This window comes from Balaenoptera ricei, chromosome 2 (genome assembly GCF_028023285.1).
Source record: "Balaenoptera ricei isolate mBalRic1 chromosome 2, mBalRic1.hap2, whole genome shotgun sequence".
NCBI lineage: Eukaryota > Metazoa > Chordata > Mammalia > Artiodactyla > Balaenopteridae > Balaenoptera > Balaenoptera ricei.
In genome coordinates, this window is record NC_082640.1 from 155,138,516 (window position 1) to 155,154,901 (window position 16,386).

The window sequence follows — 16,386 nt, forward strand, 5'->3', positions numbered from 1 at the left end:
GACATGGAGTGTTGTTGCTTTAATATGGTGTGTGCCAAGCTGTATCAAAGTGGTCCACACTTGCCAATTTTCTCCTGACCATTTTTTTTTTAAGTGTTGCTTTTTGTAAAAAAGTAATTAATTAATTAATTTTGTTTTTGGCTGCGAGGGTCTAGGGTCTTCGTTGCTGCGCGTGGGCTTTCTCTAGTTGCGGCGAGCGGGGGCTACTCTTCACTGCGGTGCACGGGCTTCTCATTGCAGTGGCTTCTCTTGTTGCAGAGCACGGGCTCTAGGCGCGCGGGCTTCAGTAGTTGTGGCACGTGGGCTCAGTAGTTGTGGCTCACGGGCTCTAGAGCGCAGGCTCAGTAGTTGGGGCGCACGGGCTTAGTTGCTCCGCAGCATGTGGGATCTTGCCCGACCAGGGATCGAACCGTGTCCCCTGCATTGGCAGGTGGATTCTTAACCACTGCCCCCCGTGTCCCCTGCATTGGCAGGTGGATTCTTAACCACTGCCCCATCAGGGAAGCCCCTGTCCTGACCTTTTTTTTTTTTTTTTTTTTTTCCTGACCATTTTTAATGAGCAATATTGTTTTAAAAAAAGTGTGTGCTGATAAACAGACTAATTACACCTCTGGACTTAAAAATGAGAAGACAAGCCACATAAATTCTCTTCCTTAAAAAAACAGCCATTTCAAAAGATTTTCTTTAATATCATAAAATATTTTCATGGACAGGTGAGCTAGCAAACACACATGCACCAATGTGCCTTTGACAAGATTATCCCCTACCCTCACCCCCCCCACTCCACATCAAGGTGGACATGAGATTGGAGAAATGAATACAGCAGATGGTACAGATAGAAAAAAAAAAAAATCGATAAAAAGGATGGATATAACATTGTGCTTGGTTATTTTCCTATGTCACAACAAAACAAAACATTTCGGTGCAAATAGTTAATTCTTCCTCTTTTCCATTTAAGTCTGGTGGAGAAAAAAATACTTTTTCTATAATAAAATATGTGGTTTTTTTGGTTTTTTACTTTTTCTAACGTAACTTTTTTTCTTTTTTGCAGAAAATAATTTTGTAAACTGTCACTTCGCGGGCTGGGAGGCTCGATGCCACTTGGGTCCAGCTCGCCCCTTTGGAGGCAGAGCGTGAACCAAACCCGGGCGGGAGAGGGGGGACAGCTGAGGCGCAGGGCTGGGCGCGCATGGCGGACGGGGGTGAAGGCGTGGGCCGGGGGGAGCGGGCTAGAGGTCACTCTCGCCGTACAGCGCCGTGGAGAAGGACATGTAGTCCAGAGCACCGGGCACGGCGTCGGGGCCGGTGTAGGGGGCCATTCGCGCGATGCAGTACTCGGCCTGGTCAGGCGGCAGCTCACGGCGCAGCTCGTCCACAGTGATGTAGTTCTGCGGAGAGAGCGCGGTCAGGACGGCGGGTCAGGGCGGCCGTAAAGCAAAGCGGCCGCAAAGGCCGGAGGCCGTAAACCTCACTCGTGACATTAGGTACCTTGTTCTGGCCCTGTCCCCGTTCTGGCCCTGTCCTCATACTTCTGGATATAGAAATACGTGTGTGTGTGTTGTGTACATACACACACGCACATGCATATTACACATATATATGTACGTATATATGTATGTGTATGTATATAAATATATACGATATATATATACACATATATAACCTTATACATGTGTGTATATAAATACGTATGCTATATATACATATACACATATATAACCATATACATGTGTATAAATATATGATATATATACACATGCACATGTATATTGCACATACATATGTACATATATATGTATGTGTATGTATATAAATATATATGATATATATACATATACACATATATAACCATATACATGTGTGTGTGTGTGTGTGTGTGTGTGTGTATGTAAATCCCCTTACAAGTTTTCCACTTCTATAACTACTTGAGGTGGTTTCCAAGCTAACTGGAAGTGCTACCTGCACCTGTAATCTTTCCACGTACTGCTCTAGCCCGCCCCGACCTCAAGCTGGAGCAGGAACAGCAACACCGTATCTGGTGGGACAGAGTAGGGCCCCTCACACCCACTCAGCTGGGCTCCGAGGACATCACCCAATTCCTGCAACTTACATGAGCATCAAGTTTTGGGCATCATCGCCACAGACAGCTATCTGAACCGTGTTTGCAAACTTGGGACCTGACCCCACCTGGCCTGGTTCCCAGTCTGGGCCTCTGCTTTCTCCCCGCCTTGGGCTTGCCCATGAAAGTCTACTTGGAAGCTACTTCTTTTGGGAGCTTGAGGCTCCACAGGAGCTCAGGGGCTCTGACCCACAAGGCGGGCCCCCGTCCTATGCCCTACTTCTGCCAGAGTCCCCCAGGAGCCAGTCTGAAGGAGGGAGGGGCTGGCCCTCAGGTCACTTCAAAAGTCAGAAGACCAGGTCCCTTTCTGGGCCCCGGAGACCTCCTCTACAAAATGAGTCACTTCAAGGAGGTGGTTTCTCAGGGTCCTTCCAGCTCCAAAGTGCTATGACTCTAACATGCTGCCCTCGAACTTAAATCAGACCTTTAGGAACCACTTTGTGGGTTGAGACTTTATTTCCACATAGATTGAGACATTGCAGAAACTATACTCCCTATTGGCTAAGGAAGATTGGCATAGGGATTATCCTGTGAATTTTTCAGAAAGGGAATCTGGCCTCTAGATGCCTCTGCCCCCAAATTCCTCTGGATGCTCACATGTTTCCACTGTCAGGCAGGGCACTGCAGGGAACTTGGGAGATTTGGAAAATTGAAGCTGACTGCTGCTCAGGGTAGAAAAATGAGACACACGCTTCCTTCCTGCTCCCCACCTATACGCCATACCTTGTGCCCAGAATGATATAGGGGCGAAGTCCAAGCTCTCAGATGGACCTTCCATCACCCACTCACACACTCCACCTGACTGGATTGCCCTCCACCACCCATCATTTCATCACCAGTATCTCATCACAAGTATGACATGCAGTGTCCCTGGCAGGGGACCCCCTTAAGCTAACGCTGTGTCCTAATGCCTTAGCTGATCCCAGGACATTACAGAAATGGGTAGAGGTGACAGCAAGGAGGCCCAGGGCGGGCGGTGGGGGGGGAGGAGCAGTGGAGGTGCTCACGACCACCCCTCCAGATCAGTCCGCCCCAGCATGGTGCCCACACCACAGCAGACCCACCTTATCCCCGGCCAGGATCTTGAAGGAAGCCATGACTTGGTCTGCTGTATCTGTGTCAGCCGTCTCACGGGACATAAAGTCGATGAAGGCCTGGAACGTCACTACCCCTAGGCGGTTGGGGTCCACAATGCTCATGATGCGGGCAAATTCTGCCTCTCCCTGGAGGGAAGAGCCAATCCCAGGCCTGTCATCCTCTCAGCCACGATCTCCTCTCTCTATGGACCTGAAGCCCCTGTGGGCTCGGAGTAGCCTGAGGCTCTTAGAGAGGGCAAAGCGGACCCCTGACCTAACCTGGGTTGTCTTGAGGGCATGATAGGAACATAATACCCAATAGTGAAGACCCAGTTCACGCTTCCCAACCTCTATGGATGCCTTGATTCCTCTTGGAGCAAAAATGATAATGCTGTTAATAATTAATGACAGCAATGGCTGACACTCACATAGCGTATACTATATACCAGGCAGTATTCTAAGTGCTGTGTATAATTCATTTAACCCTCCTCACAACCATATGAGGTAGGTATTTATTTTATTATTTCCATCAGGTTTCAGATGAGAAACCTAAGGCCCAGACAGGCTTAGTGACTTGCCCAAGGTCACACAGCCAGTAGGTAGAAGAGCTGAGACTTGAACTTGGGTGGTCTGCCTCCACCGCACTGTACTTTCTATGTGTCAGACATGGGCACAGCACTCACTTGAGTTCCTTCATTTAACCATTACAACAGTAGGGCAGGGTTCCCCTCACCTTATCCAGGCCCCCAAGCTGGTGATGGCAGAGCTGGGATTTATTCCCGGGTTCCCTGTTTCTAAAGCCCGTGCCCCTGCCCCTCTGCTGGGCAGCCCATGGGCTCTGCACTCTGCACCACAGCCCAGGCGTCGCCGGGCTGCCTGGCTGAGGCCCCTGTCCTGCTCAGAAGGCTGGCACGAGGGCTGGCAGCTGAGAAGGTTGGGGATGGGCTTGAGGAAACGGCAAAGGGGCAGCAGGCCTGGCTGGAGCCATCACACGGGCAGAGGTGGAAATCTCCACGCCTCATGCAAGACGAAGCAGGACCAAGCCCCACCCAGAGTGCCCACCACCAGTCCTTCCTGGCAGCCCTGGGGTCAGCCCCACCATCCACAGTGGGAGAGAAAAGGCCCACCTCCACTGTAAATATCAAGAGATAAACCAGCAGAGAGAGGCGAAAAGGCCAGGTCTCTGGGACACACACAGGCCCTGCGGCTGGGCTCAGCCTTCAGGGCGCCATCTTCCCCATGGACCAGAATCTTGAGGCCCCTCTGGGGAGGGCACCCTGAGCCCGAGGGCCTCCAGCCCGCCACGGCCAGGACTCGGCCTCTCGAGTCAGCTGGCTGCCCCTGGCCGGAGAGCGGGGTTTACATTACCATGTTGTAACCCATGGAGATAAGGCAGGCGCGGAAATCATCCGTGTCCATCATGCCTGTCTTCTTCTGTGGGGCCAGTGGCACCGAGACACAAGGAGGAAGGGCCGGCCGAGGGCCAGGAAGACATGGCACAGGTGGCCAGAGGGGAGGTCGAGGTGTACGGTTTGGGGGTCAGGAAGGGGAGAGGAAGGTAGGAGGAGCAGATGCAAATACACATCCGGGGAAAAAGTCCACAGGAAGGAGGAAGACAGAGCAGGGAGATGCAAAAATCCGTCCACAGGATGGAGAGCGGCGAGGAGAGAGGAAGGTGGGCACCGAGCAGGTTCCCACGAAAGACAACAGAGGGCAGAGGTCGGAGTAGTGGGAGGAGGAGCCCGACACGGGCCAGGGGGGGACAGCAGGAGAAGACGAGCCCCGCGGCCCACAGGAAAGGGGAGACAGGGAGATCCAGACAGAGAGAGAAAAGAAAAAGGAGAAACGCGTTATTTCTCGCCCCGGACGCCACCCCTGAGCGTGCTCCATGCAGGAGGCGAGTACCTGGGGGTCGTTGCCAATATCATAACCCAAGCTGATGAGGCAGGCTTTGAACTCCTCGGGACCCAGCGTGCCGGAGTGATCCTGGGGCCGCCGTGCGCCAGCCAGCGAGCCATGCGGTGCCAGGGAGGTGGAGGCCGTGAGGGGAGGGGTGGGCCATGCCCCGGTGGAGGGTAGCGAGTGTGGGGAGACACAGGGACAAAGGCATGCGGATGGGGAGGGCGGAGGGTGGAGGGTCGGGGGAGGAGGGGAAATAAAAGTGCACACGGTTAGACACACAGACGAGGCCCAGGGGCCCTCTCCCTGGCACACTCAGCCCTGCTCCGGAAGGCAGGCCACAGGGGAGCACGGTGAGCCACAGGGGTAAGCAGCTGCCTCACAAGTGCCCAGCCCACCTCCGGCCCTGCTGCCCAGACCGGGGTTTCCAGGAGGGTTCCACCCACCCAGGTGCCTGGAGGGCAGTGAAGCAGGCCGGGGGGGTGGGCAGCACCTAAGCCCATGCTCCCGCCCCCTGTGGCCACCGCAAAGCCCCAGGGCACTGGGAGGGGCAGCCCACGCAGAACTGTCCTGTCCCAGAGCTAGGAGGAGAACCCAGGACTGACAACTCTGACACCCCCGCGGAGTGTCCCAACGGCTACACCGGGGGGGAGGGAAGGAGGGAGCCCCTGCTCTGTCCTGAGGCAGAGGCAAGGGATGGTCCCCACAGCCAGGGGACAGCAGGCCTTCCCTTGAGGCTATGGCAGCCTGGCTCCCGGGGGTGGACTCCTGGTCGCAGGAGACCAAGGGTCAGGGGTCAAAGGCCCTCTCCTTAACTCACAATGCAAGCACTCTCTCCAGGAAAGCGGGGAAGCTCATGGGACACCAGAACAGCTTCTAAGGCTGGCTCGGTGCGGTGCAGAGTCAGGGCAGGCTGACAGCAGTTCCTCCCGGCCACCACCCCCTTCACTTGCCCAGGAAGCGGGCCCACGTGCTGGGCAGTGCCCTCCAGGGCCCTGGGGCAGGGGCTGGGGCTGCCCTAAGCGAGTGCAGGGGGCGGGGCTCACCCGGTCAAAGTGGTTGAAGGAAGCCCGGAACTCGTTCATCTGCTCCTGGCTGATGCCCTTGGCATCCCTGGTCAGGATCTGGTTCTCCACCTCGTTGATGGTCCTGGCGATGGTGGTGAGGAGTTGCTCCCAGCCCACGCGGATGTGCTGGGGGTGGGCAGGGCCTGTCAGCAAAGGGGTCCCAGGCCTGGGCCACCCCTGCTACTCCTTCCCCTGACCATCAAAATGGCCAAAGCAATCGAACCAGGCCTTCTGTCCAGATTTACAGTGTCACCAGAGGCAGGGGGACCAGGACAAGGACAACCCACCAGGACAGAGGACCCTGATGATGAAGGGGGAAGCACAGGAGGGTGGTGGCCTCTGCCCAGGATGGCAGAGACCAGAATGACCAGTGTGGTCAGGTCAGGAAGGAGGGCAAAGTTGGCAGCAGGAAAAACTAAAGGACAAAAAAGTGGGTAATTCCCTGAATATCCAACTCCATAACCTCACACACATGCCTTCACGGTCAAAACAAGTAGGTCATTTAGAAAGCAGATGCCAAGCCAGCGTTTGGAGACCACCAGCCTCAGAATCACCAGGCTGCTTGTTAAAAATTTAGATTCCTGAGCCCCATCCCAGACCTAGTGAATCAAATTCTGGAGACGGGGCCTGGAAATGTGCACTCTCAACAAGCTCCTCGGGAAATTCAGAAGGCACTGAGGACTGAAGACCCAGAGCTCCAGAGTGAGGAGAAGCGAGTATCCCCTCACTTAAAAGCCAGAGTTTATCCTACTATGACCAGTTTTCTTGGATGATGGGTAACCCCCCCACCACTACCCCAGCCCAGGATGGTGAAGCAGAAGGGGATCTGGGGCTCCCTCTCTGGAGAAGCAAGGTTGGTGCCACCCACCTCCATGGTGTAGTTGGTGTGCTTGTTGTCGAAGATGAGTGCCTCCTGGATGAGCTGGTGGTCGCCCTCCAGCTGGTCGATCTTGGGCTTGTAGTTGACAATGCTCTTCTCGTATTGCCGCAGGTGGCTGAGCTGGTCCTCCAGGGTCCCGTGCATCTCAATGGAGATCCTCCCAATCTCCTGCTCACCCGGGAAGGACGCCCTTGTCAGACCACCCCACTCTGGGCCCCTGGGGTGGAGACTGGGGCCCCCAGGTCATTGACCAACCCCTCAGATGATTCCTGGCATGGAAACAGCATCATAAAGGAGTATGACCAGCATCGTTATCACCGGCTGAATACCTCCTGTCTCTCGGGCACCTCTCAGCCTCAGGAAGGGGATGCAAGGTCAGTTGCTAACCTCAATGTTCACTCCTCTGCTCCTTAAACTCCCTTCCCAAGCCTATTCCCAGCTACCATCCATCTCAGGCACTCTCCCACTGAGCTGGGTTCCTCACAGGCTCAGCGCACCTCACCTACCTTCTCGGTGGCCATGCTCCTGCTGTTCTGTTCCTAGGATGCCTGCCTTGCCCACCTCAATCCCACCTGTCTCCGTGGTCCAGGACTAATCCCCGTTTCTGTCAGTCTTTCATCCATGTAAACACACCTTGCTCGTAAAAGCACCTTCTGTGCACTCAGTTCAACTCAGCAAATATATCCCGAGCACCTACTATGCACAACGTGCTAAGCAGGTGGGGGTGGGATGCAGGGAACACACAAACATGAACTCGATGTGGTCTCCGCCCTCAAGGAGCTCAGAGGGACAGCATGCTCTAACCCACCCAGTGTCCCTTCCTTGTCTACATCACCCCCATACCTGTCCCAGCAATTCAGCAAAAAATTCCACGCTTGCCCAAGGCTCGGTTCTCTCTCTGGGGAGGTCACCCTGTCTGACCAAGCTCACGACTCAGGGGCTTCCCTGGTGGCGCAGTGGTTGAGAGCCTGCCTGCCAATGCAGGGGACACGGGTTCGAGCCCTGGTCTGGGAGGATCCCACATGCCGCGGAGCAACTGGACCCGTGAGCCACAATTGCTGAGCCTGCGCGTCTGGAGCCTGTGCTCCACAGCGGGAGAGGCCGCGATAGTGAGAGGTCCGCGCACCGCGATGAAGAGTGGCCCCCGCTTGCCGCAGCTGGAGAAAGCCCTCGCACAGAAACGAAGACCCAACACAGCCAAAAATAAATAAATAAAAAAAAATTAAAAAAAAAAAAAAAAAAAAGATCACGACTCAGGAGGAAGGGAGACCTGGTCAGCCACATAAGCCAAAGGGCAAGCCGAGTCAGTCACCTAGGCACTGCTCCTTCTGTGGGACCTTGTGACTCTTTAGTGGTGTCCCTGTGTGGGTCTTTGCCCTCGAACCAGACACCGGAATCACCCCACAGGCCTTCCCCGCATAGACTCCGCCCCCACCCACAGGGCAGCAGACCAGACTCCACAGTCCCCGCAGGTCCCGTCCCAGAGGAGACAGGGCAAGCCTGACTGGCTGGGATGGTGCTGGGAAGGGTGGAAACCCTCTCCCTGCTTCCCACGATGGGCCCCACCTCCATCTTGGTCTGGATCCAGGGCCCGATGACGTTGGCCTGGGCCGCAAACTGCTTGCGTAGCCTCTCGTTGTGCTGCTGGCGGGCGTGCTCCTCCGTCAGGGCCTGGTCCCTCCGAGGCACCAGCTGCCGTACCTGGGGCAGGAACAATCATGGGACATTGGGATGGGCCAGCCATCTGCCCCCATTTCGGCAGAGGAAATGGAAGAGCCGTGAAGGGAAGGGGCCAGTCAGTAATAGAGTGAACACATTGACCTGTTCTAGAAATTCAGCCATTCATTCACTTGACAGATAATGAGTACTTACTATGTGACAATGAAATCAATGAAAAATCAGTGAAAATCAACAACACACACAGACAAAAATCCCCGCCCCTCTGAAACTTACAGTGGCTCCGCCAACGCCCCACCCAGCCCTTGGACTCACATGGTCCCATTTGCCGTTGATCTCCTGAGGCGTGATGGTTGTGTAGGGGTTGGTGCCCGCCATGTTGACGTGGTAGGTCTGGACAATCTTGGACACCTCATTGTGGATGCCTAGGATGGCCAGGCGCTCCTTGTCCGCATCGGGGAGGGTGGCCTTGAACTGCTCATGGGCTGTGGTCAGTCCCTGGACATAGACGGGCATGCAGGAGAAGCCCAGTGACTGGGAGGGAAGTCCCAAGGGAGACCCAAGTCCCAAGGAGCCAAGAGAGACCTGCAGGCCCCAGGGTAGAGGTGGGTGGAGGGGCCACCGGAGGCCGGTCCCACACCAGCTGGGAGGCCCAGAGGGTATCAACCCAGGGCTCTTGCGGCTGAGAACCAGGATGGCCGGGCTGGCCACGGGAAGGTGCCGACAGCTTCACGCTCAGGACTGGTGAAGTCAGCAGCAACCCCCCGGGGGGCGCTCACCACCCCACAGTCAGGTCGGGGACAAGGGGTGCTCCAGGTCTGCTCCTCAGGTGACCTCCCCCAACACACGTTCCTCAGCACTTTGCAAAACCTTTTTCATCTGACACTCTGCAGCTGTACAAAAGAACAGCTTATTGCTATGAAATGGGCTCCTAGATAATTGTTAGGTTAAAAATATAAGGCTCGGGATACAGTTTATAATGAACTTTTTGCATAAAAAAAGGGGCGTGGAGAAGAACATGTTAATAAATAAATGTGCTTGCCTACGCAGAGACCATGTGGTCATACTGCTCACCTCTGGGGAGGGGCACTCGGGGCTGGGGGACAAGAAAGGGAACTCATTGCTTAGCCTTTTTAGCTTTTAGATTTTATACCATGTGCATATATTACTGAGTCAAAATAAATAAAATGCAAAGCTTTCAAATCTATAACATCCTGGGGATGCTACCCTCAGTCCTCTCCTTACAGGGGCAGTCCTGCAGTAGTGTGAGCCGTGGGCAGCTGGGGAGCCGGCCTCCGGGGGCAAGGGGGGGGTGGCAGCACACCTGGATCTCCTCGATAGTGTGCACGATGAAGGTGTCCTGCAGGTCCTCCATGGCCCCCTCCATCCAGTTGTTGAAGGGTGCGGCCCTCTTGGCATATTCCAAGTACAGCTGGTCAATGGTCTCCAGCAGTTTCTCTGTCCGCTGGGAGTGCCAATGGCATGGGGGTGGGGAGGTGTTTAGCAAAGTCATGTCCAGAATCACCACGTCCCCCCACCCCTATTCCCAACAGCCTTCGAGATCCTCCCGGCCAGCCCAAAGGGGTTCAGGTCTGGAAGCACAAGACTAACTCAGACAGAAAGAACAGGCTCTCTCTGAGGTTCTGGTTCTTAATATGGGGTGGATGGACCACCCCCCAACTGAGTCACCCAGCCTGGCCCCCAGAGAGTATGGTTTGGAGAACAAGAAAGTTCTCAAACAGCTGGGATGGGGCTGAGTACACTAAACCGGGAGGATGGGATATGATTAGGACATCTTCATCAGGGCAAAGGCCAAGTCCAGGGTCAGTGTGAGCCTTCCATAGGCAGGCCAGGCCTGGGGAAGGTCCGGGGAACCCAGTGGAGCCTCTTAGCCCAAAGCAAAGAGAGTCACGAAGCTGGAAGGAGCACACAGAGTTCTGTGAGGCAGGCCTCCATCTCCCTTGGGGGCCCTCACCTCCAGAGCTTCCCTCCGCTTCTGGGTTAGGGCTCCCAGATTGTCCCACTGGTCACAGATCTTTTGGCACCGGGCGTTGACACTGGGTGAGTCGTAATAGTCCAGCTCACTGGGAGGGAGGAGACAGGAAGAGTCAGATGACCCAGGTGACTTCCGTGGCCTGCTCTCCTCTCCCTGGGGCTGGGGCGCTGGTGGCACCGGAAAGCCAGGTGTGCTCGCTTCATGAAGACCTTCCAGGACTCCCCTCCCACTCTCAACACCTCGGCTTTCAGGAGACCACTGGCAGGGGACCAGCGAAGGCCAGTTCTCCTCTGCAAGGGCCCCCGCCCCAACCCTGTCTGTAGGCCATGCCAGTCTTGACCCCAATGCCCAATGACAGGAAGCCACTAAGACCAGCTGAGAGCTCAGAGTCAAGACTTGGTCATCCTCTGGTCCCACACCAGTTACAGGTGAGGACCGAAGGCCTGGGACAGAACGATCACAAGCTATTCCCCACCTGGGGGGAATGTCCTTAGCCTTCCGCACTGATGAGTTTTCAGGCCACACTCCCACCTCCCACAGCGCCCCCCGCGCCCGCTGGGCCGGGCCTACTTGAGCTCCTGCGCAATGGCGGCGATCTGCTCCACGCGGTCCTGGTGGGCGGCCAGGTCGCTCTCGAAGGCCTCGTGCTTCTTGAGCAGGGCCTTGATCTCTGAGAGGGTGGCCGTCTCGTAATCCTTCTGTCGCAGCATGGCCTCTTTGCCTGGGGTCAGAGACAGGGCACAAGGCTGGGCGGGAGCCGGGAGGCCCCACCTTCTTGACCCCAACTACCCACCCCTCAGGGCCCGGGAGGTCCACTTCTGGTACATCCCGAGGAGACGTGCCCTATACGATGATCAATTATCTGCAGTTCAAGAAAGCAGATGTGCAACCGGAACACCCATCCACGATGGGGCAGGGGCAGCAAAGTCACTACTTTCCACGGAGCATGTCAGGGCCAACGGGCGTGGTGATGTACAAAGGCTATGCCGGACTAGGAGGGGAAGTTAGGGCATAACATGAACTTTATAAACAGCAGCAAACAATGATCTATGCCTGTGGCATAACCAGGGAAAAACAAGCCAAGTTCCTCAGGGATACCCCATCTTTAGAGTTTCTCCAGTTATAGTTGCTGGTCCCCAGCAGCCCGGCAGGGACCCCTCCCCTCAATTACGCTCAGTGTGGGTACCATGTCCAGTGCACTCTGCACATAAGCCATCAGTGGCCAGAATCTTCTCCAATCATCAGGTGCACTGCCCTCCCTTTTTAGGGGCAAGGCCGACTTGGATTTCTTGGATTTTAGTTTCCCAGGAGGAAAAGGGGATGAGAAATGACCTCCCAGACTGTTGTTAGACGATGGTTATCAGCTACCCTGGGAAGCAGCTGCTGCAGGACAGGGGCTGACCTGGCCTTGCCTGCACTCCCACCTCCTGTGTTTGCACCCATCAGGGATGCTCAGCCCCTCTCAGTAAATGAAGGCTGGGCTGTAAGGTGACGCCTTCTTTCCTTCTCTCTACTCTTTTTTCTTTGTCAGAATAATAATATGACAAGTTTAGGGAAAAAATATCACAGATGAGCCTACTTATCTACTCCTTTTCAGTCTTGCCTTATATGGATGTTGTGTTAAAACCATCGGGTGTATATAAATAATGTTTCCTGCTTTTAAAATACTCAGCAGCACATCATCAGTTTCTACTCTGGCTCCAGCGGCTTTTACATGAGCCACTCTGATGGCTGCATGACATTCTGTTGCATGGCTGAACCGTCACTGGCGTAACCACTCATTGCCCTACCATGGGGCATTCAGGCCCCTCAGCTTGCACTATTGTAGATGGTCTCATCGCAAACATCCCAGACACGTGACTTCAGCCATGCTTAGGGTTAATTTTTTAGACAGTCTCAAGAAATGGAATTCCCAGGTAAGCGGGCAATAACACTGTCAAGCGTGAGTACGTGTAGCCAGACTGCTGTGCCCAGCAGCTGTGCCAGCCATCGACTACAGGCATGCCAGCACCTCTCATGCCCTTGTTGGTGGCTGGCAAGCTGGCAGGGCCAATCCTTGCTCTGTACCTTTTGGCAAGCTGTTCCTTGGCTCCGGAGAGGACACGATAGAAGCATGTGGGTGAATAGGTGCAATTTCCACCATCCGCCTTCTACTCCGCACAACCACGCTTGGATAAATAGCTCCGTACATGAACAGTGGAACGTGGGGCAGCAACCTCATATCACTGTATACAAAGCTCAGCAAACCCCCTCTGCTGAGTCAAGCACACTCCTATCCCCCACCAAGCCTCGCTACCCCCAAGTGGCCGTCCCTACTCATCTCCAGCCTAATGTCTGAGGATCACAACAGAGCTGAGTGGGAGTGTCTTAGGGCACTGAGCTCCACTGGCCAGTTGGTCTGCCCCGGGGGCTCCAGCTGAAAAGGCTGCATGGCCCTAGGAGATCGGCAGCATGGCCCCCCTCTCCAGCCCCAACCCAGGTTCTGAGGAAAAGACCATTCCAGGTATGATCTTCTCTCTTTGGAGTTAACCTTAGCTGCCAACAAGCAGACACCAGACATGGCTCCAAGAACCTCCAGGTCAGAGTGATGGAGACACACAGGTGCTAAGGCCAGGGCTCCAGGTTACTACAATGGGAGGCCAGAAACAGGAAAAGGGCAGGCACTGGAGGGAAGATATCAAGGGCTACCATTTACTGAGTGTGTTACATGTGCCAGGCACCCAACTAAGCATAAAATGCACTTATGATATGTAAGCATATAACAACCCCATGAGGAGGTATGCTGAGTTGAATAGTGTCCCCCCAAAACTCATGTGCAACCCAGAACCTCAGAATCTGACCTTATTTGGAAATAGGGTCTTTGCAGATGTAATTAGTTAAGATGAGGTCATACTGGATTAGGGTGGGCCCTAAACCCAATGACTGGTGTCTTTAGTAGAAAACTGAGAGGCAGACTGAGTCACAGAGACCCAGAGAGAAGCAGCTACGTGATGATGGAGGCAGAGATTGGAGTGATGCTGCTACAAGCCAAGGAACACCGAGGACTGCCAGCAACCACCAGACGTGGGGAAGAAGCATCGGACAACCTCCCCCTCAGAGCCTCCAGAAGGAGCCAACCCTGATGACAATTCAATTTAGGACTTCTAGTCTCCTGAACTGTGAGAGAATGCATTTCTGTCCTGTTAAACCACCCAGTTTATGGTAATTTGCAGCCCTAGGAAACTAATCCGGGAGGGTACATCATCACCTGCATGTAATAGACAAGGAAACAAGACCACTGGTCCAAGTTACACTGCTTCAAGGTGGCAGCGTCGGGGTTTGAACCCCAACCTAATTCAGGGAAGAAGAAATCATTATAGTGACAAGAATAATTAACACATATATAGCATTGTACTATGCCAGGAACTCTTTTCCGTGCATCTAATGTATTAAGTCATTTAACCTTCATAAACCTATGAGGTTGGTACTATTATTGTCCCCACTTTACAGATGAGAAAACTGAGGCAACCAAAAGGCTGATGAACTTGCCTAATGTCAAGGAACTAGCAAGAGACAAAACAAAACAAATAAAAAACAAGAAAAAAAGGAGTTGTGGCTGGTGGTTCAGCATGAAAGCCAGACCCTTGGAATAGGGGGCAGGGGCTAGGCTGGCCTTACCGTCTGTCCAGGCCTCGTGGATGGAGGCCTTCTGCCGGAACTTCTCTGCCAGGTGGTCGAGCCGCTCCAGCCTCCGGATCTCATTCAGCAGCCACTCCTCATAGCCCTTCTCTGCCTGCTCCAGGCAACCCCAGGCGTTGTTGATGTCCTGTTAAGGATGGGCGGCACAGGGTCAGCCCGCCTGGCCCCCGAGACCCCAGAGCTACTCCATGCCTTCCAGGAGGAGCCTCCCCCCCGTCTCAGCCATCCCCGTCCAGCCCGCACGGTGTTTCCCAGGGCTCCCGGGCACCAGGCCTCCTGGACAGAGAGTGGGGCCACCCAGCTACGGGGCGTTGTGTGTGCAGCTCAGTGGGGAGAAAGCCCAAGGCCCTCTGTGCTCCAGGACTGGCTTCTGACAGGATTCTGAGCAATCACAGAGGTCACAGGGCCAGCCAGGGAGACACAGCAACAGACTGAACGAGGCAGGCAGGTGTGGGAGCCTCCCAGCCTTCCCACATTTCTGGGTCCACTCATGGGCCCCAGCCTCCGGGCCCTGGGCAATAGCCTGGAGCCTGTAGGGACCCTGGCCTGGGTAAGCTAGCCAAGAGTTGCCCAGAGATAGTGACAGGTGCTGAGCACAAACCCACAGGCCTTCAGACAGGGAGCCACTGACAGGGCCATCTCTTACAGTTAGCACAAGGGCACCCCTGGGCAGTGACGGCTGACCCAGCTCGAGTGCCACCCAGGTCCCTGCCATGTGCCAGGGGCCGCGCTGCGTCCCCCCAGAGGAGGGGCTTTAAAGCACAGAGCACTCTCCAGCTAGCAGCAGCTCCGGCCGTCTAAAAACTGCTGATTCATCCTGGAACCTGTAAAAGGACTGCAATTTTCCAAACTGCATGTACAACGTCACAGCCTTTTTCCTGTCCCCCAGAGTCCCCCCAGGATCCTGCTTCCTTTTCCAATGCTGTTTGCATGCTTCTCCCCTTCCCTTCCATTCCTGCCCCATGAGCTCATGTCTCCTCATCAACTCTCCATTGCAAAGGGCAAAAGCTCTATCCTGTTGAATTTTAAATTTTCTTTTACATGTTTCTCTGGCTCATAAAATTTCTCAAGTTCTGAGGAGAGGGTAAAGAGGGAGGAATAACAAAAAGTGACATAAATGAAGAAAACTTTATGACATGGAAACCTGGTCACAATATATTGTGTTTTTTTTAAGCAGCTTATTAATTAAAACATGCTTTAGGATTCCCTTAAAAATTATATTTACAGAGACTAAAAGAATCTCTTCCCCCCCAACATCTTTTAAGTTGATCCTGGATGAATAATTTCTATTTCCTGAATTTTGCTTATTTTTACCTTTGAAATATCCTACCAAAAAAATCTATTACTTAAGGTAATAAAAAAAATTTTTAAGTAAGATTCCATGAAAGTGAAAATTATCCTTATTGCTATTATACCCTGTTTGGTTCAACATGTCAAGAGGGATTTTGTCTGCAAAGATGATTTTTTTGAGGGGTAGGGAGGAAGGTGCTGGGGGCAGATCCAAGTGGATGTTCCGGGGTCTGGAAGGGCAAGTCTGACCCGGAATGGTGAGGAGAGAAGGGGCTCTGTTCCTGGGGAGGGAGGGAACCCCACATGGCTGAGTGTGGGCTGCAGCCTGGGCGGTCACCTGGAAGGGAGAACTGGTCTCTGGAGCAGGGTGGGCAGGTAGAGAGCACACGCCCCCGCCCTGCCCCACCCACGATGCCGCCTTGGATGGTGACCGGGCACAGCTGAGGGTGGGGGCGGTCCGGGTGCTCACCGAGACCATCCTGCCCTCGGAGGGCATGAAGGCGGGCCGGTTGCTGAGGCGCAGCTTGGTCTGCAGCGTGTTGAAGCTGACCTCCAGCTGGCACTTCTCCTGCACGCGGGGCGGCTTGTGCAGGCGCCGGTGGTCGCGGAAGTCCTCCAGCTTCTGCTGCATGACGTGCATGGTGCTCTCGGGCGCCCGGTTCTCCAGCCACGGGATGGTGCGGCGGATCCACTCCAGCAGCTGG

At 54.4% G+C, this 16,386-nt stretch overlaps 1 protein-coding gene across 3 annotated transcripts in view; it reads right to left on the minus strand.

Moving 5' to 3' along the window:
- Positions 1-664: 664 nt before the first annotated feature.
- Positions 665-16,386, minus strand: part of ACTN1 (actinin alpha 1) — a 95,083-nt gene continuing 79,361 nt past the window's right edge. Inside the window, exons 10-22 of one of the 3 annotated variants that reach the window (XM_059914498.1) lie at positions 16,152-16,382; positions 14,372-14,519; positions 11,285-11,435; positions 10,694-10,802; positions 10,043-10,183; positions 9,034-9,216; positions 8,608-8,742; positions 7,030-7,209; positions 6,141-6,287; positions 5,101-5,181; positions 4,564-4,629; positions 3,184-3,342; positions 665-1,388 (exon numbers count right to left, since the gene is read on the minus strand). In XM_059914498.1, coding sequence (XP_059770481.1) covers positions 1,230-1,388; positions 3,184-3,342; positions 4,564-4,629; positions 5,101-5,181; positions 6,141-6,287; positions 7,030-7,209; positions 8,608-8,742; positions 9,034-9,216; positions 10,043-10,183; positions 10,694-10,802; positions 11,285-11,435; positions 14,372-14,519; positions 16,152-16,382 — 1,890 coding nt within the window. In that variant the 3' untranslated portion in view covers positions 665-1,229. The remainder of the gene's footprint in view (positions 1,389-3,183; positions 3,343-4,563; positions 4,630-5,100; positions 5,182-6,140; positions 6,288-7,029; positions 7,210-8,607; positions 8,743-9,033; positions 9,217-10,042; positions 10,184-10,693; positions 10,803-11,284; positions 11,436-14,371; positions 14,520-16,151; positions 16,383-16,386) is intronic. The other 2 variants (XM_059914497.1, XM_059914496.1) reach the window with 2 other exon arrangements.